We start from the raw sequence: 16,360 nt of genomic DNA on the forward strand, positions 1-16,360 counted from the left end.
TTAGGAATCCAACAGCAGACATGGGCAATGTGGGGTCAACAAGTCATCTCCATGTCATGTATTTGTTCTACCCAGCCACTGAAGCAGGTGAGTCCAATCTTCACCATGAATTAACCTGTGCAGATTGGACTCACCTGGTTAATTGGCAGGGTAGATTAAATACATGACATGGAGATGACTTGTTGACTCCACATTGTCCATGTCTGTCCAACAGTGACGATGACACCTTTTCCCATTGGGACCAATGTGGACCTTTTTCAGTTCGTCTGGATCGACGTGGCCAGAAACAATATTCACGTAGGCTGTAGAGTTTAAGCAATGCTCAGTTTGTAGTTGGAGGCCCAAACATTACTAAGAAGATATTTCTTACACCATTGCAGCAACAACGGCTTGGTGTCAGGTAATGCCATCATTTGGTGGCATTACCTGAACATCTGGAATTAAACAAAGCTACATTAGACAAGGCAAGGATTTTCCAATCTCTTTGGCCCCATTTTCTCACACCTATGTGAAATGTAGTCTGAGGTCTAGTCATTTGGTCATTTGGTGTGTTCTTCATCACATTTAACACACCTAAATTAAGGTTCCATGTGTTAAGAGATGGTCCTCAGTATACCTTGGTTGCAACATCTAGCAACAGCTGGTTACTGCAGCTGGTGTTGTCTTTCTATCATATTAAACCAATCTAATTATATTCTTCTGATGTCAAGAAGACATTTTTGTCCACAACACTTCCAATTATTGAACATCTTAAATTTTTTTTAGACCAATCAAGACATGTCTTAAAATCCCAGCAGATCAATGTCCTTTGAGACAGAACATTGTGCCATGCCCTGCTTAAAGGATGGATGGATGGATGGATGGATGGATGGATGAACCAGTGTAAAGGTAAGTCTAGGGAAACGGTCAGAAGGCAATTTATGTGAAAGGGAAATTAACATTGGAATTGTTTTACCAGAAATCTACCCCAACAGGTTTTTTAAGCATTAAAGATCTGGGTCTTCACTTCAAAGCCTTCAAATAGTCTGTTAAACCAGTAATATGTTGTCAATGAACAGCCTCAACAGTGAAGGAATTATATTAGGAGTAAAAACACTCAATGTGTGGATGTTTTAATCTTATAACCATGAAGACCTCTCAGCAGTTTATCAAATATAATTGTTTACTGTGTTTAACTTCTTGCTTCCAGAGGTTTCAAGTTTTTTTTTTTTTTTTAATCACTCAAAGGGACTAGGAGTGGCTCCATTTTTTATATGCCTCAAATTATTGGAAAGCATAAAAGAAACCAGACACGTTATTTCCCTGTCCTCGATTAAGAACCGAACCAATTGAACATGTGGACAATTGTCTCTTGAGCTTCACATTTTCATACTTTTTTCAACATGCAAATCGTGTTTTGCGTGAGCTTAAAACCCCCTCAGCAAAATGATCCATGCTTGCAGATGAAAGAAGTTGAACAAAAGCACCCACAGACCCTTGCCTCTCAATGTTGTTACACCAGCAGGTCCTAAACAAATTAAAACTGGCTCGGTCCAGTCTCACAGGTGGACCAATGGAAGTCTAAGAACAGACCCTCTGAGAGTCCCGTCCCATATCATATTACAACCAGATTAAAGAGTAATATTTCCCTAAGTGTGTGATTTTATGCTGGCTTGTATGAGATGGGCACCGGAATATGCATTTCTCTTTTAGCACAAGCAGAAGTGGTAAAAAAGGAAGAGTAAAGAAAACTGAATGAATTAATTTTATCTTTTGCCTGATGCAGCATGAAATTATGCGAAAGCAAAATATGTGATACTGAACACATGTAGGTGATATTCAGTGAATATTCATATTTCTCACAGGAACAAGGCTTAAAGCAGCATGCTCTCCATTCTTTCGTAATGTGTATGTACTTTGAGATTTGGTGCGTGCCAATACCTCCAGGCTGGCTCAGTCAAACCCTGGACTGGAATTCAAGTCAGCCGCAGAGGGGGGATTTCCACCTGCCTCAGAGTCCTCCTGCCTGGAATATAAAGTCGTGCGTCATGCCATGGATGCATCCGCTCACTTCATCGTGGCCACAGGGCAGAAATAAAAGCCTTCAGCTAAGAGTGAAGTAATTGTTGACTCACAGTTCAGGTAATATATAAATTGAACTCATAACAAGGTATGATTAACACCAGGACTTTAGCGCCTTCTATTGGTAACAAGGATGAATACTGAAAACACAAAATTTGGAAACATGCAGAACACAGCTAATTTTGTCTCCTTCTTCTTAGGATTTAATTGCATAGTTGTCACTTCAGATTCTTATCATCATATCCTCAGTGATGTTTAGAATTTAGCTGCATTGCTGATCAAGTTCCTCAAATCAAACTTGTTGAATTAACTTTTACAAAAGATATTTGAGATATTCAGAGCTTACCTATTTGAGGGTTAGACAGATAATAGCTCAGTCACTGTATAAAATAAGACAATACTGTGGGGCAATGGAGTCCAAAACATGTACATGGTGGACCAGCATCACCTGGCAGGATCGCTTAGAGCAGGCATCCCCAACCTTGGTCCTCGAGGCCCGCTGTCCTGAAGGTTTTAGAGGTTTCCTTGCTCCAGCACAGCTGATTTTAATTGAAAGCTGATTAACAGGCTTTTGGTCTAGTGCACTCATTTTAGTCACCTGTGCTAAAGCAGGGAAACCTCTAAAACCTGCAGGACAGCGGGCCTCGAGGGCCGAGGTTGGGGATGCCTCACTTAGAGGACAACGTAGAAAAGGAAAAAGATCTGAAAAGGTAAGGTGTTGATTTTTTTTTTACTTTTTTGAAAAACAGCAGTCGTTCACTACTAAACATTTTACCTGTTTTACCTCAATTACCATCCTTTCCACTGTATGTGATAAAAAATTTACCCATGTTGCCACTCAGCTTGGTTATTTAAAACTCTGACTATGGGTATTTGCAAGTTTTTAGAGAGAGAGAGAGATATTTCCGATGTTAAATGGGCTTCAAAGAGGAAAAATGCTTTATTTCTAATATAGCTCAGAAAGTAAAAAAAAACAACTTTTGATAATGTGAAACTGCATTTATAGGCTGAATTTTTAAAATTGATGAATGAAACTCAGGTTTTCAGAAGGAGGCTCTTTGTACTTTATTTGAACATATTACAGCATCACTCAAAAAATTAATCATGGCATACAAAAAAGGGAAAGATTAGAAATGAACAGGACAGCTATAAAACATAAAAGAAGGGTTTACAAGTTAAACACTTTTATACCAAACTGCAATATGACTTCAAATAAGGAGCACAAGCAGTTTCATGTATGTTTTTGGAAAGCAAACAAAACAGTTCAGCTGCCGGATTTGTAAATAAAAAGAGATCAATTTACAGAATAAAACAATGTTGATTAATTCTGATTACCCTGATTATAAACAACAGGAGTTTTAAAAAAGTGTTTTACAGTAACAAGGAAACATTTGAACCTCATTTCTGTTTAGTTATCAAAGTAAATGAAATCACATAAATCAGACAGAATGAAATTTATTAAGAAATATTAAACTGAAAACTATGCAAGTACAGAAAAATGATTGCAAATCAGACAAGAAATATTCTGGAGTAGCATTAGATATGATCTTAGGCCTAAAGCTGTATATCTTATTGGATATTGATTCAACACTTGGCCGTATTGGCTAAGACATTTTATTGGAATCTATGATATTCAGCTGTGATCACAGTTTGATTCAGAAACAACTGATTAAACACGTGTTAAGGGTTAAATATCAAAGTACAAAAAAAATATCTGAAGGACAAACCTAAATGTCTAATCTGTTTCTGCTGAAAACATCCTGAAAGAAGCTTTCAGCTCTTTATTAGCTTAGAGCTGCACACATTACCACAGATGTACGGATTTTACGAGTTCTGGATTGAATTATGTTTCCCAAAAAATTTTTCAATTTTTTTGTGGTATGGATGAAAGAGAAGCCCTTCGGGTTAGTAGAGGGATTTTTAAAGAAAACGGTGGGCTTTGTTTTAACTGAACAAATACCTTTTACAGATAAAAGGTGGTACAGTATTTTTGTAGGAAAGCATACTAACAAACATAGTTATTTATTATCTTTACAATAAAAAGCGTATAAAATGAACAGAAACAAACAAAAAATAAATGTCAGCGAGTAACGACAGAAAAGGATCAAACTTTCTTTGCTTTAACAGGTTCAAATACTACTTTAGATTTCAATCTAGCTGAAAATGAAGCATTTAAAAGGCACAATGTCCAATTTTTCCTTTTGCATCTTTTATTAAAGACGGACGCATAGTGTCAGGAGGTCCAAAGCACCCAAACCAAGCTGTTCTACACAGAATTGTAGTAGATGGTTCATACTTGCTGGGTCCTTCAGCTTAGCTCTCAGTGTATTAATCTCAGTGCTCCCCTCCACTAGTTAGAACTGAAGAAGCCTCTTGGATGAGAGGAGAAACGTCTTCTAGGAAACTTCAATCCAGTTGCCTAAACGTAGCTTTTTCAAGCTTGACTATGACCTAGGTGACTGAGAATCTTCACAGATATATAGCTTAGCTCCCTTTATGTATTATTATTTATATCATCACTAAGACTTTGTTCTCACTGCATGTCTTGATTCTCATTTATGACGGTTATTCACATTACTTTTAACACGGTTAGTGTTTCCAAACTAACCAGCATTCGTAAAAGAACAAGAACAGGTGTCGACACACCAAGCATGTTTAGGTCCAGGAAACATGGAAGAAGTTTTAAGAATCAAAAGAAAACCATCTATTGTGTCTGAGGGGGTGCTTAGCATCTTTCTTCTCCACTCTTAAGCCAAGGCATAAGTTGCAATCCAATGTATTGGAGCAGATTACCAGATGCTGGGAAACCGCCTCATGCAGTCCTCTTTTTGCAGCATGTACATTAATCTGTACAACCTGTGCCTTCCAATCTGGCCCACTCCATCTATTAGAGGCCCAACATCTGCCTGCCCTCCCACTGAGCGTTGCAGTCTCAGCTGCCGTCCACCATGCTAACTGCTATCACTTCTGGGTGCTGCTCATGTCAAGTTGTGACAAACTGATGGATGGTGATGTTAAAGTCGTATCAAATGCGCTTTGCTTTTTTCTCACTGGAGTCAATGAAAAAAAAAAAAAAAAAAGAGTCTGACTCAGAATCACATCTGGAGGAGGCTTAAATATGACTTTAAAAATATATAAAACTGATAAGAGCCACATTTGTTTTCAGATGGAACAGGGCCTTATTCATTTATAGAATAACTAATAAACGTGATAAATTATGTAAAACTTCAAAAAATTAATCAGAAGAATAACTTGATGGGTGCTTTGAATCCAAAAAAAATCAAAACATATGGAAATAATCTTCATCTTTACTGAGAATCTGCAATCCCCACAGACTGCAGTCTTTATCTGAGGCTAAGTAGGAAACATTGCAGACTGTGCCTTTAAACGTCTCAAAGGAAAACCTACAAATTCCTCCCGTTACTTCTTCTCAGTCTTCAGTGTTTGCAAAAAACTCCAAAGATCCTTGACCACCTGAGGAAGGTGAGAGGAGAGATAAAGAATTAGAAATAATTCAATCACATTTACTACAACAACAGGATTTTTGTGCTTCTTGCCTGTGGGAACGCCATGCTTGGATGGGAATGCTGGGGAACAACGAGGGCTTGGGTGGGGGCAGCTCTACATACCAGAGTATATGACTAGGTGCTCCAGGTCTGACAGATCTCAGCCTTGGCTGTTGAAACCAAAGCACTTCCACAGATGTTTCTACACACTGGGAACAACAAGCTCTCCCAGACCCGACTCCACCCCCTCTTTCTGCCTCGTCCACCCAGCCCTCCGTCGCTCAAAAGGCTTCCACCTGCTCCCTTAACAACGATTTTCACATTCTGACACAGCCACAGAGAACAACAGAGCGTTTACACAGTGTGTTTAGAGGGATCAGTATCCAAGAGAGCGGCTCTCTAACTCATCATCCCAAAACCCCACAACAACCTTAAGCTTATTGCAACCAATAAATTTGTTCCTGCTCTTGAGGTGGCAGGAAGGAGAACATTTTTATTTAACTTCCAATTATTCAAACTTCTAAAGGACCTCAGCTGCCAAACTCAAGATTCTACATACAAAAAAACAAAACAAAACAAAAAAAACACAACGGTATGGGGTAAGATGAATGTCAATAAAACATATGTGTAGGAGTCCAAATTTGCAAATGTCAATAAACCTAAATTAAGGAATCAATAAAGGTAACAAAATTTTAAGATTTGTAAGTTTCTTTGTCAGCTCCTTAGTACACGAGACACTAAATGCTCCATCCGTTAGAAAATATGATTGGAAGTTTTGAAACACTGATACAAAGTTACAACTTTGCCCAAATATAGCACCACTTACACTAACATGTGAATCCGATCCGTGCCGCTTTCAGACCAAGCTTGGATCAGTTAACTGTGCCGAGCTTGGTTCCTTACGATCATTTACACATTGCGTTAGCACGGTTCCTCGCCTCCTAGTGACAATCTACGGTACTACTGCTCTCTCTTTTCTCTGAATTTACTTGACAGAGCTTCAGGGAAGTAGATACGACAAAAGATAGTCTAATCAGGGCTTACAGACGCAGGAAACAACAGACGCTGATGATTACAGAGGCTGACTGTAAGGAGCGCTTGTCCGCCGGTGTGCTCTTTGTTATCTGAGAACCGAGCCTCAACTGAACCAAGCCGTACTGTTGAACTACGTATTACTAGATTTAAAATGGTTCGGTTGTGTCTGCCGTGGTCCGGTTCAGTTTGCGTGCCATTTACATTCAACAGGTATCTTGGTTCGCATGCTTGGACCAATCTTAGCACGGTTTAAGAGGGGTAGTCACATTTGTACTCAATGGGGCAAATGAGTACGAATGATCGCAAATGTACGAGTACAACTGATGAAGCTGTTACTGTCCTGACCAGTTGACTGTAACCCACTTGAAGACGGTTCAGCAACCAGCATTAAACAAGCAAAAGGCAAAAACAGACGCATCAGATTACTCAGTGTGGATACAATTTGTTGGGATTTTAAATAATCAAATTATTTCTGACGCAGCTTAAAGGGGAAGGAAAAACATTATTACACTGAAGGGCTGTTGTTAAGTGAAAAGATATTTAGACTATGAAATGTTGCTCTGCTGAGTGGAGTCTTTTGTAGTTTCCTGTTAGTCATTTATCTAACCAGAATTAGAGTTTTATTGATGAGAACTTGTTTGATTAGATCAATGCCTCTCCTTGTTAAATTGGTGTGTCAGTATTTTGGTCTGTTAAAATCCAAACTGGTTGCATCCAAAATGAGTAATTGTGGTTTGAGGGATACGCTTCTACTGGGCAATGATAGATCTGTCAGCGCCTTGTAAAAATGAAAACAGGAGCCTCAACCGGGTCCTTTCAAACATCACTAACTCTGAAACAATCAGATAAATCATGAATAATTGTTTATTAAAATAATTCAATATTCAATTTCACCTGGTTTTTCTGTATAACAAATCTTCTTTAAGGAACATTTTGCTATCTGATTATGAATTAATAAATTAGTTAGTTGCAACCCTAAACATCTGAGATCTCGTTTCAGGACAGACCAACGCAGGCACAAGCCAGTCATAATATAAAAAAGAAATGTCACTGAATAAAAGCTTTCCTTGTGATAATCAAACACGTGAGCTGAAACAGCCTTGAAGAGCTTAAGATTGGTGTTCAAAGCCGCACAGAAGCATCTAACAGGTTTTCCAAAATTGCTTCTTCCTTTCTCTTCAGTCCCATTGGATGGAAAGTGTCTGTTGCCACATATTCCCAATCCAGTTTAGATATGGACTTTTGAAAAGCCATTAAAACATTATTATTCTTTATGATTCTCTGACTTTTTAGAGACAATGTCCTTGAAGCTTTTGGCTATTTCTTAAGGATTGCATTTAGCTCCAATCATCATTATCAACTCCAACTAGTTTCCCTTAGCTTGCCACCACATCATTAAGATGCCTCCACCACGTTTTACAGGAAGGAAGGTATGACCATAGCATTGTATTCCATATTCTATCCATGTCTTTATTTGGCTTATGGAAAAAACTAAACAGGGACTTCATCTTTAATTTCCTTTCAGACCTTATTAATTCAAAGCAGGCTGCATTTTTTCATTAGTTCTATTTTTTTTTTCATTCAAAATTGTCCTTTTTAAAAATTAGCTACATCTCACAGTAAACCCATGCATTCGTCATTCCATCGGAGGGGGATCCACCACTTGCTTGCGGTAGCGTTGCTAAGCAACAGCATAATAGGTGTGAATTTGATACTAGGTTTACTACTGTGGTGGCCTGCTAAGTCCAAAGTGAAGTATACCCTCAGCATTTGGGTCGGACCAAGGCCGGTTTGTGTTCCTACCTGGCGCAAACTGGATCAAGGTCTGTTTTAGAGGTGGACCGAGACCATTTTAAAAAAGTGGATCTTGGTCCAGTTGTTTGGTCCATACCAGAGTTTGTTGGTCTTTATTTAAAACATGCTCAGACGGTGGGGACCAAAGGGGTCTATTCAAGTCGGCCAAAAGTGACAGTTGTGAGTATACTCTGCAGTTATTTCAAAAATACGAAAACAAAGAAAAAGGCCCTGCTGTAATATGAACAATGCATCGGTCTGTAGTGGTGAGGAGGAAACTGACTCAAAAAGGTTAAGCTTTGAATTTAACTGTTGGCTTGCATATCGGCCTCACCTTATTGCCTTCATATTTGGGTATGGATTGAAAAAAACAGGATCTGAAATAGAGAGAAGTAGCTGAGGTGGCTCATGCATCTCTGGTGTTCCACCGGGAGGGGGCCCAGGGAACCCAGCATGTGGAGCTATGCCTCTTAGCTGGTGAGGAGGAGTTACAGGATGAACCTTGACCTCCTGAGCCACCGTTGCTGAGGACATCATCTCTCTTACGCAGTGACGAGTAAGAGAAAGTGGACAAGTAGGAGTATTTAGGAGTTACATTTCAGTAAAACACTTTGTGCATTTAACCATATCTGCAAACAGCCAGGCTTTAAATGACAGGCCTTTACTTAATGAGATGTTTTTATAAATTATTTTATATTTCTTTTTATTCTAGTGAAGCATTTTGCGATGTAAAAAGCTACTTACTTACAACAGATTGCCATCTATGGTTGCAATTTGAAGAAATACAGAAAAGGTTTAAGGGGCAGAGGTGTTTTCTAAACAACGCCACAGCATTACAATCTTATACACTCAGTGTATTATAGGATTAAATCAAGTTAAAGTGCAGGGAAATTGTGTTTTTCATCCCACAGACAGCATAAAAAAAGATTACAGCTCCTTGAATAGTAGCATTCAGATAAAACCAGTCCCCTCATTAGAGCTACTAAGACTGAAAACAGAATATTAGTTGGAGCCAACTTCTCTTGACAGCTCTACTCCATTCAATCTCATAAAAGCTCATAGAAACAGCATGAACTTATTTTGAAAAGGCCTCACTCTCAATGATACTTATAATAAGATTTGTGTACAAGTGACTTTGTGCATAGATACACAACACTGATATCTGTTTTTAATCTGACATCAAAAACCTTCCCTTGGCTTATGAAGCTGAGGCATTGATATTTATAAAGTGCTGGTTTGATATCAGACACAAAAACAATAATTGTGGTGATGATGAGAAGAACGACCTCAGATTCTGAGCATTAAGAAAGCTTGATTTCACAGGTAACCTTTATTTACCTTTTTGTCGGTGACTTTGTAAGATGTCCTTACGAAATTCTCAAACTTCTGCTCCGTCTTCGGTAGTGGCTTCCCCTAAAGAAGACATATCTGCTAGGTCATAACTTAAAAAGCCAAAGAGGAGAGATAATAGGCAAAAGAAGAAGGCCTACCTCCTTGGCTGCTGATGATAACTTGTTCTTAATTTCAGGCAGAGTTAAAGTTTTAGAAGGACCGGCCTGGGGTTTGTCTTTTCCAGGAGTCTGAAAAAAAACATGTCAGTTAGATGAGAAAGGCTGGTTGTTACGTTACATGGGGAGCAACACATCAATCAGCAGGCAGAGTTTGTGCTGGATCAGCTGTTTATCAAATGTACCAACAATAAAAACAGCAAATATTGCTGTGTAACACACAAAAACATCCGTTTTAACTCTAGGCTTTTATTTATACTAGTGAACAGAATAGGATAGAATACCTTTATTCTCTGACAGTCAAGTTTAACTGTTAAATTACTACAAAATTCATGTTTTATACTTTTTAGAAAGAAAAAGAGAATGGCCAAAATCAGCATAAAAAGGTTGGACCTCAAAGGAAACAGAGAATAAGTAACAGTGCATAAAAGCCTGATCTGTGCTGATAAATGTAACAAAGACGGTATAAAAAAAAGGATAGCATAATACATCAAATGTGGTAAAAAATAAGACTAATTTCATTCCATGCCTACATACAATTACCAAGCTTTTATAATGAAGGGAATGTCTTTGTTCCTCTGTTTGGTTGGCATCTGTCTCTACCCGATCTGTACTGGAAGCCCGATACATACCATCAGCTGATTTGCACGTGTGTAATCAATCAAAATCCTGTAGTTTTGTTTTTATTTAACTAAAGTTGTGATTCAGATTCTATATTTATTTCCTTTGCACTAAAGAATTATCACTACCTAAAGGGGTGAGGTGATACAGTTAGTGTCTCTTTGTTGATCAATGTAATGTGACCAAAAATTAGTACCTCTGTGATTTAAAAAATTTGTTTTCTAAAATTGCAATTATATTGAAATTTCAATTAATTGACCAGTTCTACATTACTTTAATGTTTTTTGTGACATGTTCCCAACAATCCCTATCCTGCTGACCAATGAGCTGTTCTTTCTATGAGCCTCTTTGTGACCTGATTAGTCTGGGTCTGTTTTTACAGGCTGGGCTTTGCTTTGCAGCTGGAAGACGATGAAAGCTTCCAGCCAAACTGCATGTTCTCTTTTCTAATATTGCATCAGGTAATAATTAAGTTCTTATCTTTAAAAATCTCTCTCTGTTGAAGGAAAAATGTGATAAAAAAAAAAAATGGATTTACAGTTCATGTACTTTTGTCATGTCAAATCACTTATTTCTGTTAACCAGGCATAAATGATCCACAGACTGAAAAGACCAGCAGCTTTTCTGTATCTTTCAGCTACATTAGAAGTGCTTCTTCCCAACTAGATCACTCCCCTGTGTTTGGGAGGATGACAGCAGAGCTAAGAGCAGCACTTTAAGGCCTGTGGGTGTGTGAAGTTCTGGACAGCTAAAGGCCCAGGGGTCCTCAATTAGTAAGCGTCTCACTGTGACACTCACACACACCATATGGTTGGACTGTACCTTAAACAAGACACAGAGCTTGCCTGCGCATGTAAAACCAGTTCGGAATCCTGTGAAATTGCAGGGTTTCATTGATTGGAAGCGACGGCAACAGATGCAGAGTTCAGGGTGACCATTTATACAGCAAATCACACAACAAAACACATCCATACGTGCAATTAGCATATCCCTGGATTCCTGCTATACTGTGATTCTGGCTTTTAGAGTCAAAAATCCTGTTCTTCACCAAAATGTTTTGTGCCTAACGACTGCTCTTTTACGGTTTTCATGCTGGAATTCCTATTAACCTGTTACCTACGCTTTCAATCTATTAGTCATTACCTCTCAACAGAATGCCACTTCAAAGCATCGAGTAAACATGGTAATATTTCGTGTTACTAGAAAGATCTGGCGGGGACTTGCTGCTTTTCATGTCCTAATAATAAACACCTGATGCGTAACTGACAGGGAATGTCCTTTCATTTTATTCTAATTGTTTAAAAAAAAAAACTCTTGAGGCAAAATCTTATGGCTGGGACTTAAAATAAAACACAGATGCAATAATTAAAAAAAACAGTCTACCTCTAGTTAAAAAAATGCAACAATCTGTCCCTTAAAAAAATCGGCTTTTTTACAGCCCAGATCAAAGGTGTAAATGACCTTTGACACAAACACACCACACTTCACTTAAAAAAAAAAAAACATGCAGACATATGTTACTGGCTCCAGGCCAAACAAATGCACCACATATTTATTATTTACGGGCAGCTCTCTACTTCCAAAGGACAGCTGTGGACCTGAAACAGCTGATAAACACTCGAAGCCGGCAAGCTTTTTCATCTGGCCCAGACGCTGATTACAGATGGCACAAGACATGGAGCTTAATCACAAGCACGCCATCATTTGATGCAATCTCTGGTCTTCAATCCAGTGCAAGCACATGGTTGTGACAAATTTGCTCATCAAGTCTGTCCAGGGATGGTATTTGTCATTTTTCTCTCAGAATGTGTTGATTGGAGAAAGACTCACATCACAAAAAACTTTCTTTTAATCACAAATGATTGCATACTGATGTCAAAAATTGAGTTCTTACTTTTAAAATGTGTTTTTTTTTTTTGGCACTTGGCATTACTGTTGTTTTATCACAGGGTTTTAATTATAATTATGTGTACTCAAATGAAATAGAAAAAGTATTGAACACAATAGAAATCATGGAAAGCCCAGACACCAGTCAAAATCGTTCAGTAATTATAAAGCAATACTGCCCCTTGTCAGTGTAAATTAATATCAGCTAGTTCTGTCCCAAATAATGGCCTAGATGTCTCTGGTATTACAGAGAAAAAAAATTCATGATGGGTAAAAGTAAAGAACTTTCTCAGGAACTTAGCAACCTTATTGCAAAACATAATGATGGCATTAGTTAGAGCTAAACTTCTGAATATTCCACTGAGCATTGTTGGGGCCATATTGCGTAAGTGGAAAGAACTAGGTCTGCAACTAATGCTTATTTTGCAACTCGATTAATCTGTTGATTATTTTTTCGATTAATAATTCAACAGCAAAAGGTTCCTTACAGAAGACCTTTTACGAAATTTAATCAGGTAAAACAAAAACTTTTCCGCTTGAGGAGTTCATATTAACAGACAGTTTTTTTTTTTTTTTTTAAATGCAAAATGTTTATGTTTTACAATCTTGGAATAATTATTGCTCTAAGTCGGTTGCTCTGTCAGCTAAAGGCATGTTTTAAAGTCTTTATACTTCAGTTAACAATCAATTGCTAAATTAGTTGATGGTTAATTACGATTAATCCGATTAAGTGCTGCAGCTCTAGAAAGAAAATAATTTATATATAGATCATTTTCATCATGGGTACACTTTAAATATGATAGACAAAATGAGAAAAAAAATCAGGAAATAATATGTAGGGTTTTTAAAGAATTTATTTAGAAATTATGGTTTACAAAAAAATGTTTTGCTCACCAACAAAAAAAGTAAGATATCTGGCCCTCTTGGACCTGTAAGAACTTTTTTAAGAAGCTCTTCTGTCCTCCACTCATCACTTTTAATGGCACCTGTTTGTTTGTTATCTGTATAAAAGACATCTGTCCACAGCCTCAAACGGTCAGACTCCAAACTCAACCTTGGCCAAGACAAAAGAGCTGCTGAAGGACACCTGAAAGAAAATTGCAGACCTGCACCAGGCTGGGAAGAGTGAATCCACTATAGGCAAACAGGCTGGTGTGAAAAAGACGACTGGGAGAGTATCAGGAGGTCAATTGAGACCAAGAAAGAGCTTTCTGGCACAAACTGTATGTTTGGAGGAAGAGGAATGCTGAAGAAAACCATACCTACTATGAAGCATAGTGGTGGAAATATCTTGGAAAGGACAGGACGGCTAATAGACTTAAGGGCTGGTTATACAGGGTTCCTACAGCATAAGGCAAGTTAAATTCAAGACTTTTTAATGCCACTTGAAATAAAAATTTAAGACCAAATTCACAAGAAACAAAAGAAAAACCCGCTTGCGACAACTTAACCCAAAGGTTTTTTTTTACATAAACCACTGCACCAATGTTTTAAATTTTGAAAAGCTTCCCATACAGGAAGAAAGCTAAAAACACACAAATGACAGATCTATTTTAACAATTGTTTAACTGAATTCATAAACTTTGTTTTAGCAGGGAACAAAACAAATCAGTTTTAAAGCCACAACATAACCAGTGCTAAGTCTTTTTTGCAGCTATTTTTCTTTGTATCGTTTTCTTAATATGTTTGATTTGGTGATAAGAGGAAGCGTTGCAGGGACCGGCTGTTTCTCGGTAACTCGATGTTGACGCTTTGTGTTTCACGCTTCGCATGTGACTCCACTGCCTTAATTCCCATCGTTCCGTTCTTGAATGACTTCTTGCACAAAATACACTGTGCCTCATGTATGTTCCCTGGTACTGGTTTTAGCCATGGAGAAAACTCTTGGCTGGATAACCAATTTTTGTTACATTTACACTTGCTCATACTTTCCAGACAAAAAGTAAATGGTATATCTCCCAAATGTCGCGGCCGCAACAACGCTTTTATTGGTTCCGCTATCGGAATGGAACCAATAATTGCGAGCCATTGTTTTTTTTTTTTATAAAAAAGTCAATTTTTATGTTTTATTTAGATTACAAAAATAAATCATAATAAAAATAATCCTATTTATGATGTTTTAAAAATTAAGACCTACGAAAGACTGATTTAATTCAATTAAGGCCTTAGTTTTATTTTGAAGAATTCAATGCCTTTTAAGACTTTTTAAGGACCCGCGGGAACCCTGTTATACTCCTGCAGCAATGTGTCGCAGTGAGCTCGATGCAGACATTTTTGATTTATGCCCAGTATTGAAGCGTGGTCTGTGCTATAAGCTGTGGGTCTAGATATGGGCAAGGCAGTAAGGAAGTGGGGGCGAGTTTGTCCGACAACAGAGGGACATGATGGCAAAAAATAGCGGGGATCAAAGTGGAAAAAGGGTACCAGCGTTTTCACGCAACTTCACAAGTTGTTTTCCGCAATTTCGGTCACAAAAACAAAACAAGCCGACCTCCTGTCTGCTGCACTATCTGGGGTCAGCTACAATTTGGGAGAAGTACAGCAGAGTGTCTGCAGAGGGGGCGGGGACTTCTTTTGTTCACTGCGACACCTACGCAGACGGCCTAGCTTCGACGTATAAATCAGCCATTAGACTTAACTTTATTTATCCCTTGGGATTACTTCTTCAGGGAAATTCTTGTTGCAGTAACTTATATGTAGTACAAAAGGCAGCGTTAAAGCAAGATGCCATTAATGATAACCATACAATATAAAAAGAGTGCATGTCATACAAAAGAGCATTAAAGATATAACAGTATCTGCATTGTAGACAGCTAAGGAAAAACAACACAGTAGTTGACTTGGACTATAGCACGTGCACTGCAGAGATGTACTGACCTTATAAATAAGTAAAAACAATTTACATAGACTACACCTCCTCTTCCCCCCAAGTGAGGAGTTGTAAAGCTTGATGGCTTGAGCAACAAGCAAGAGTTCAGAAGTCTGTTGGTCCTGCATTTGGGGAGGAGCAATCTCCCACTGAACAGGGTCCTTTGAGTGGTGAAGACAGTGTACAGAGAGTGGCTGGCATTGTCCATAATGTCCAGCAGTTTGTTTAGTGTCTTTGTCTCTGCCTGCGTCCCCAGAGACTCCAGCTTCTTGCCAATCACAAAGGTGGCTCGCCTAACCAGTTTGTGCAGTCTGGAGGTGTCCTTCTTGGATGTGCTGCTCCCCCAGCACACCACGGTGTAGAAGACGACACTTCTTACCACACATAATGTGTTAAGGGAAGAATGAACATGGCCATGTATGGTGAGACTTTAAGTTAAAACCTCCTTCCATCAGTGAGAGCGTTGGAGATGGAACGTGGCTGGGTCTTCCAGCACACACCAAAGGGGCAAGGAAGGGGTGACTCCATTAAAGGAATTCAAGGCCCTAGAGTGGCCTTGCCTTGTTCCAGACCTCAAACTCAAAGAACATTTATACAAGGGGTTGAAAGTCTGTGTTGCCAGTCAACAGCCCAAGAACATTACTGCTCTAGAGGAGACCTGCTTGGAGGAACTGACCAAGTACCAGCTACTGAGAGTAAACCTGAGTAAGACTTGTCCCTGCCAACAAGGGTTTGGCAACATAGTATTAGAAGTAACTTTTTATATTACGAAATACTTTCAGCAATACAAGTTCTTTAAAAATACTACAACCCAGTTTTCCAGATTATTTTTATCTGATTTTGTCATAGTTAAAGTATACCTAAGATGGAAATTATAGAATTCTGATCCTTCAAAGTAAGTAAATTTGTTAACAACTTGTTAGTTGTTAACAAGAATTTTCCCTACTGTAGACGCAAATCCCAAAAGGCTTTAATTGCAGCAAAAGGTCTTGAAGTGAGACTGAATACAGATGCAAGCATACATAATCCATTTACTTAAGCTGGTGAATTCTGAAGTAAACTAGCTGCCCTGGATTTTA

General features: G+C 38.4%; 1 protein-coding gene across 1 annotated transcript in view; it reads right to left on the reverse strand.

Annotated features, from left to right (window-relative positions):
• Window positions 1–4,572: 4,572 nt before the first annotated feature.
• The window catches only part of npm1b (nucleophosmin 1b), a 28,723-nt gene continuing 16,935 nt past the window's right edge, over window positions 4,573–16,360 (reverse strand). The window contains exons 9-11 of the mRNA XM_038308210.1: window positions 9,887–9,976; window positions 9,735–9,809; window positions 4,573–5,535 (exon numbers count right to left, since the gene is read on the reverse strand). Coding sequence (XP_038164138.1) covers window positions 5,482–5,535; window positions 9,735–9,809; window positions 9,887–9,976 — 219 coding nt within the window. The 3' untranslated portion in view covers window positions 4,573–5,481. The remainder of the gene's footprint in view (window positions 5,536–9,734; window positions 9,810–9,886; window positions 9,977–16,360) is intronic.

The sequence above is a fragment of the Cyprinodon tularosa genome, unplaced genomic scaffold (genome assembly GCF_016077235.1).
Source record: "Cyprinodon tularosa strain WSP-4 unplaced genomic scaffold, ASM1607723v1 ctg117, whole genome shotgun sequence".
Taxonomy (NCBI): Eukaryota; Metazoa; Chordata; class Actinopteri; order Cyprinodontiformes; family Cyprinodontidae; genus Cyprinodon; species Cyprinodon tularosa.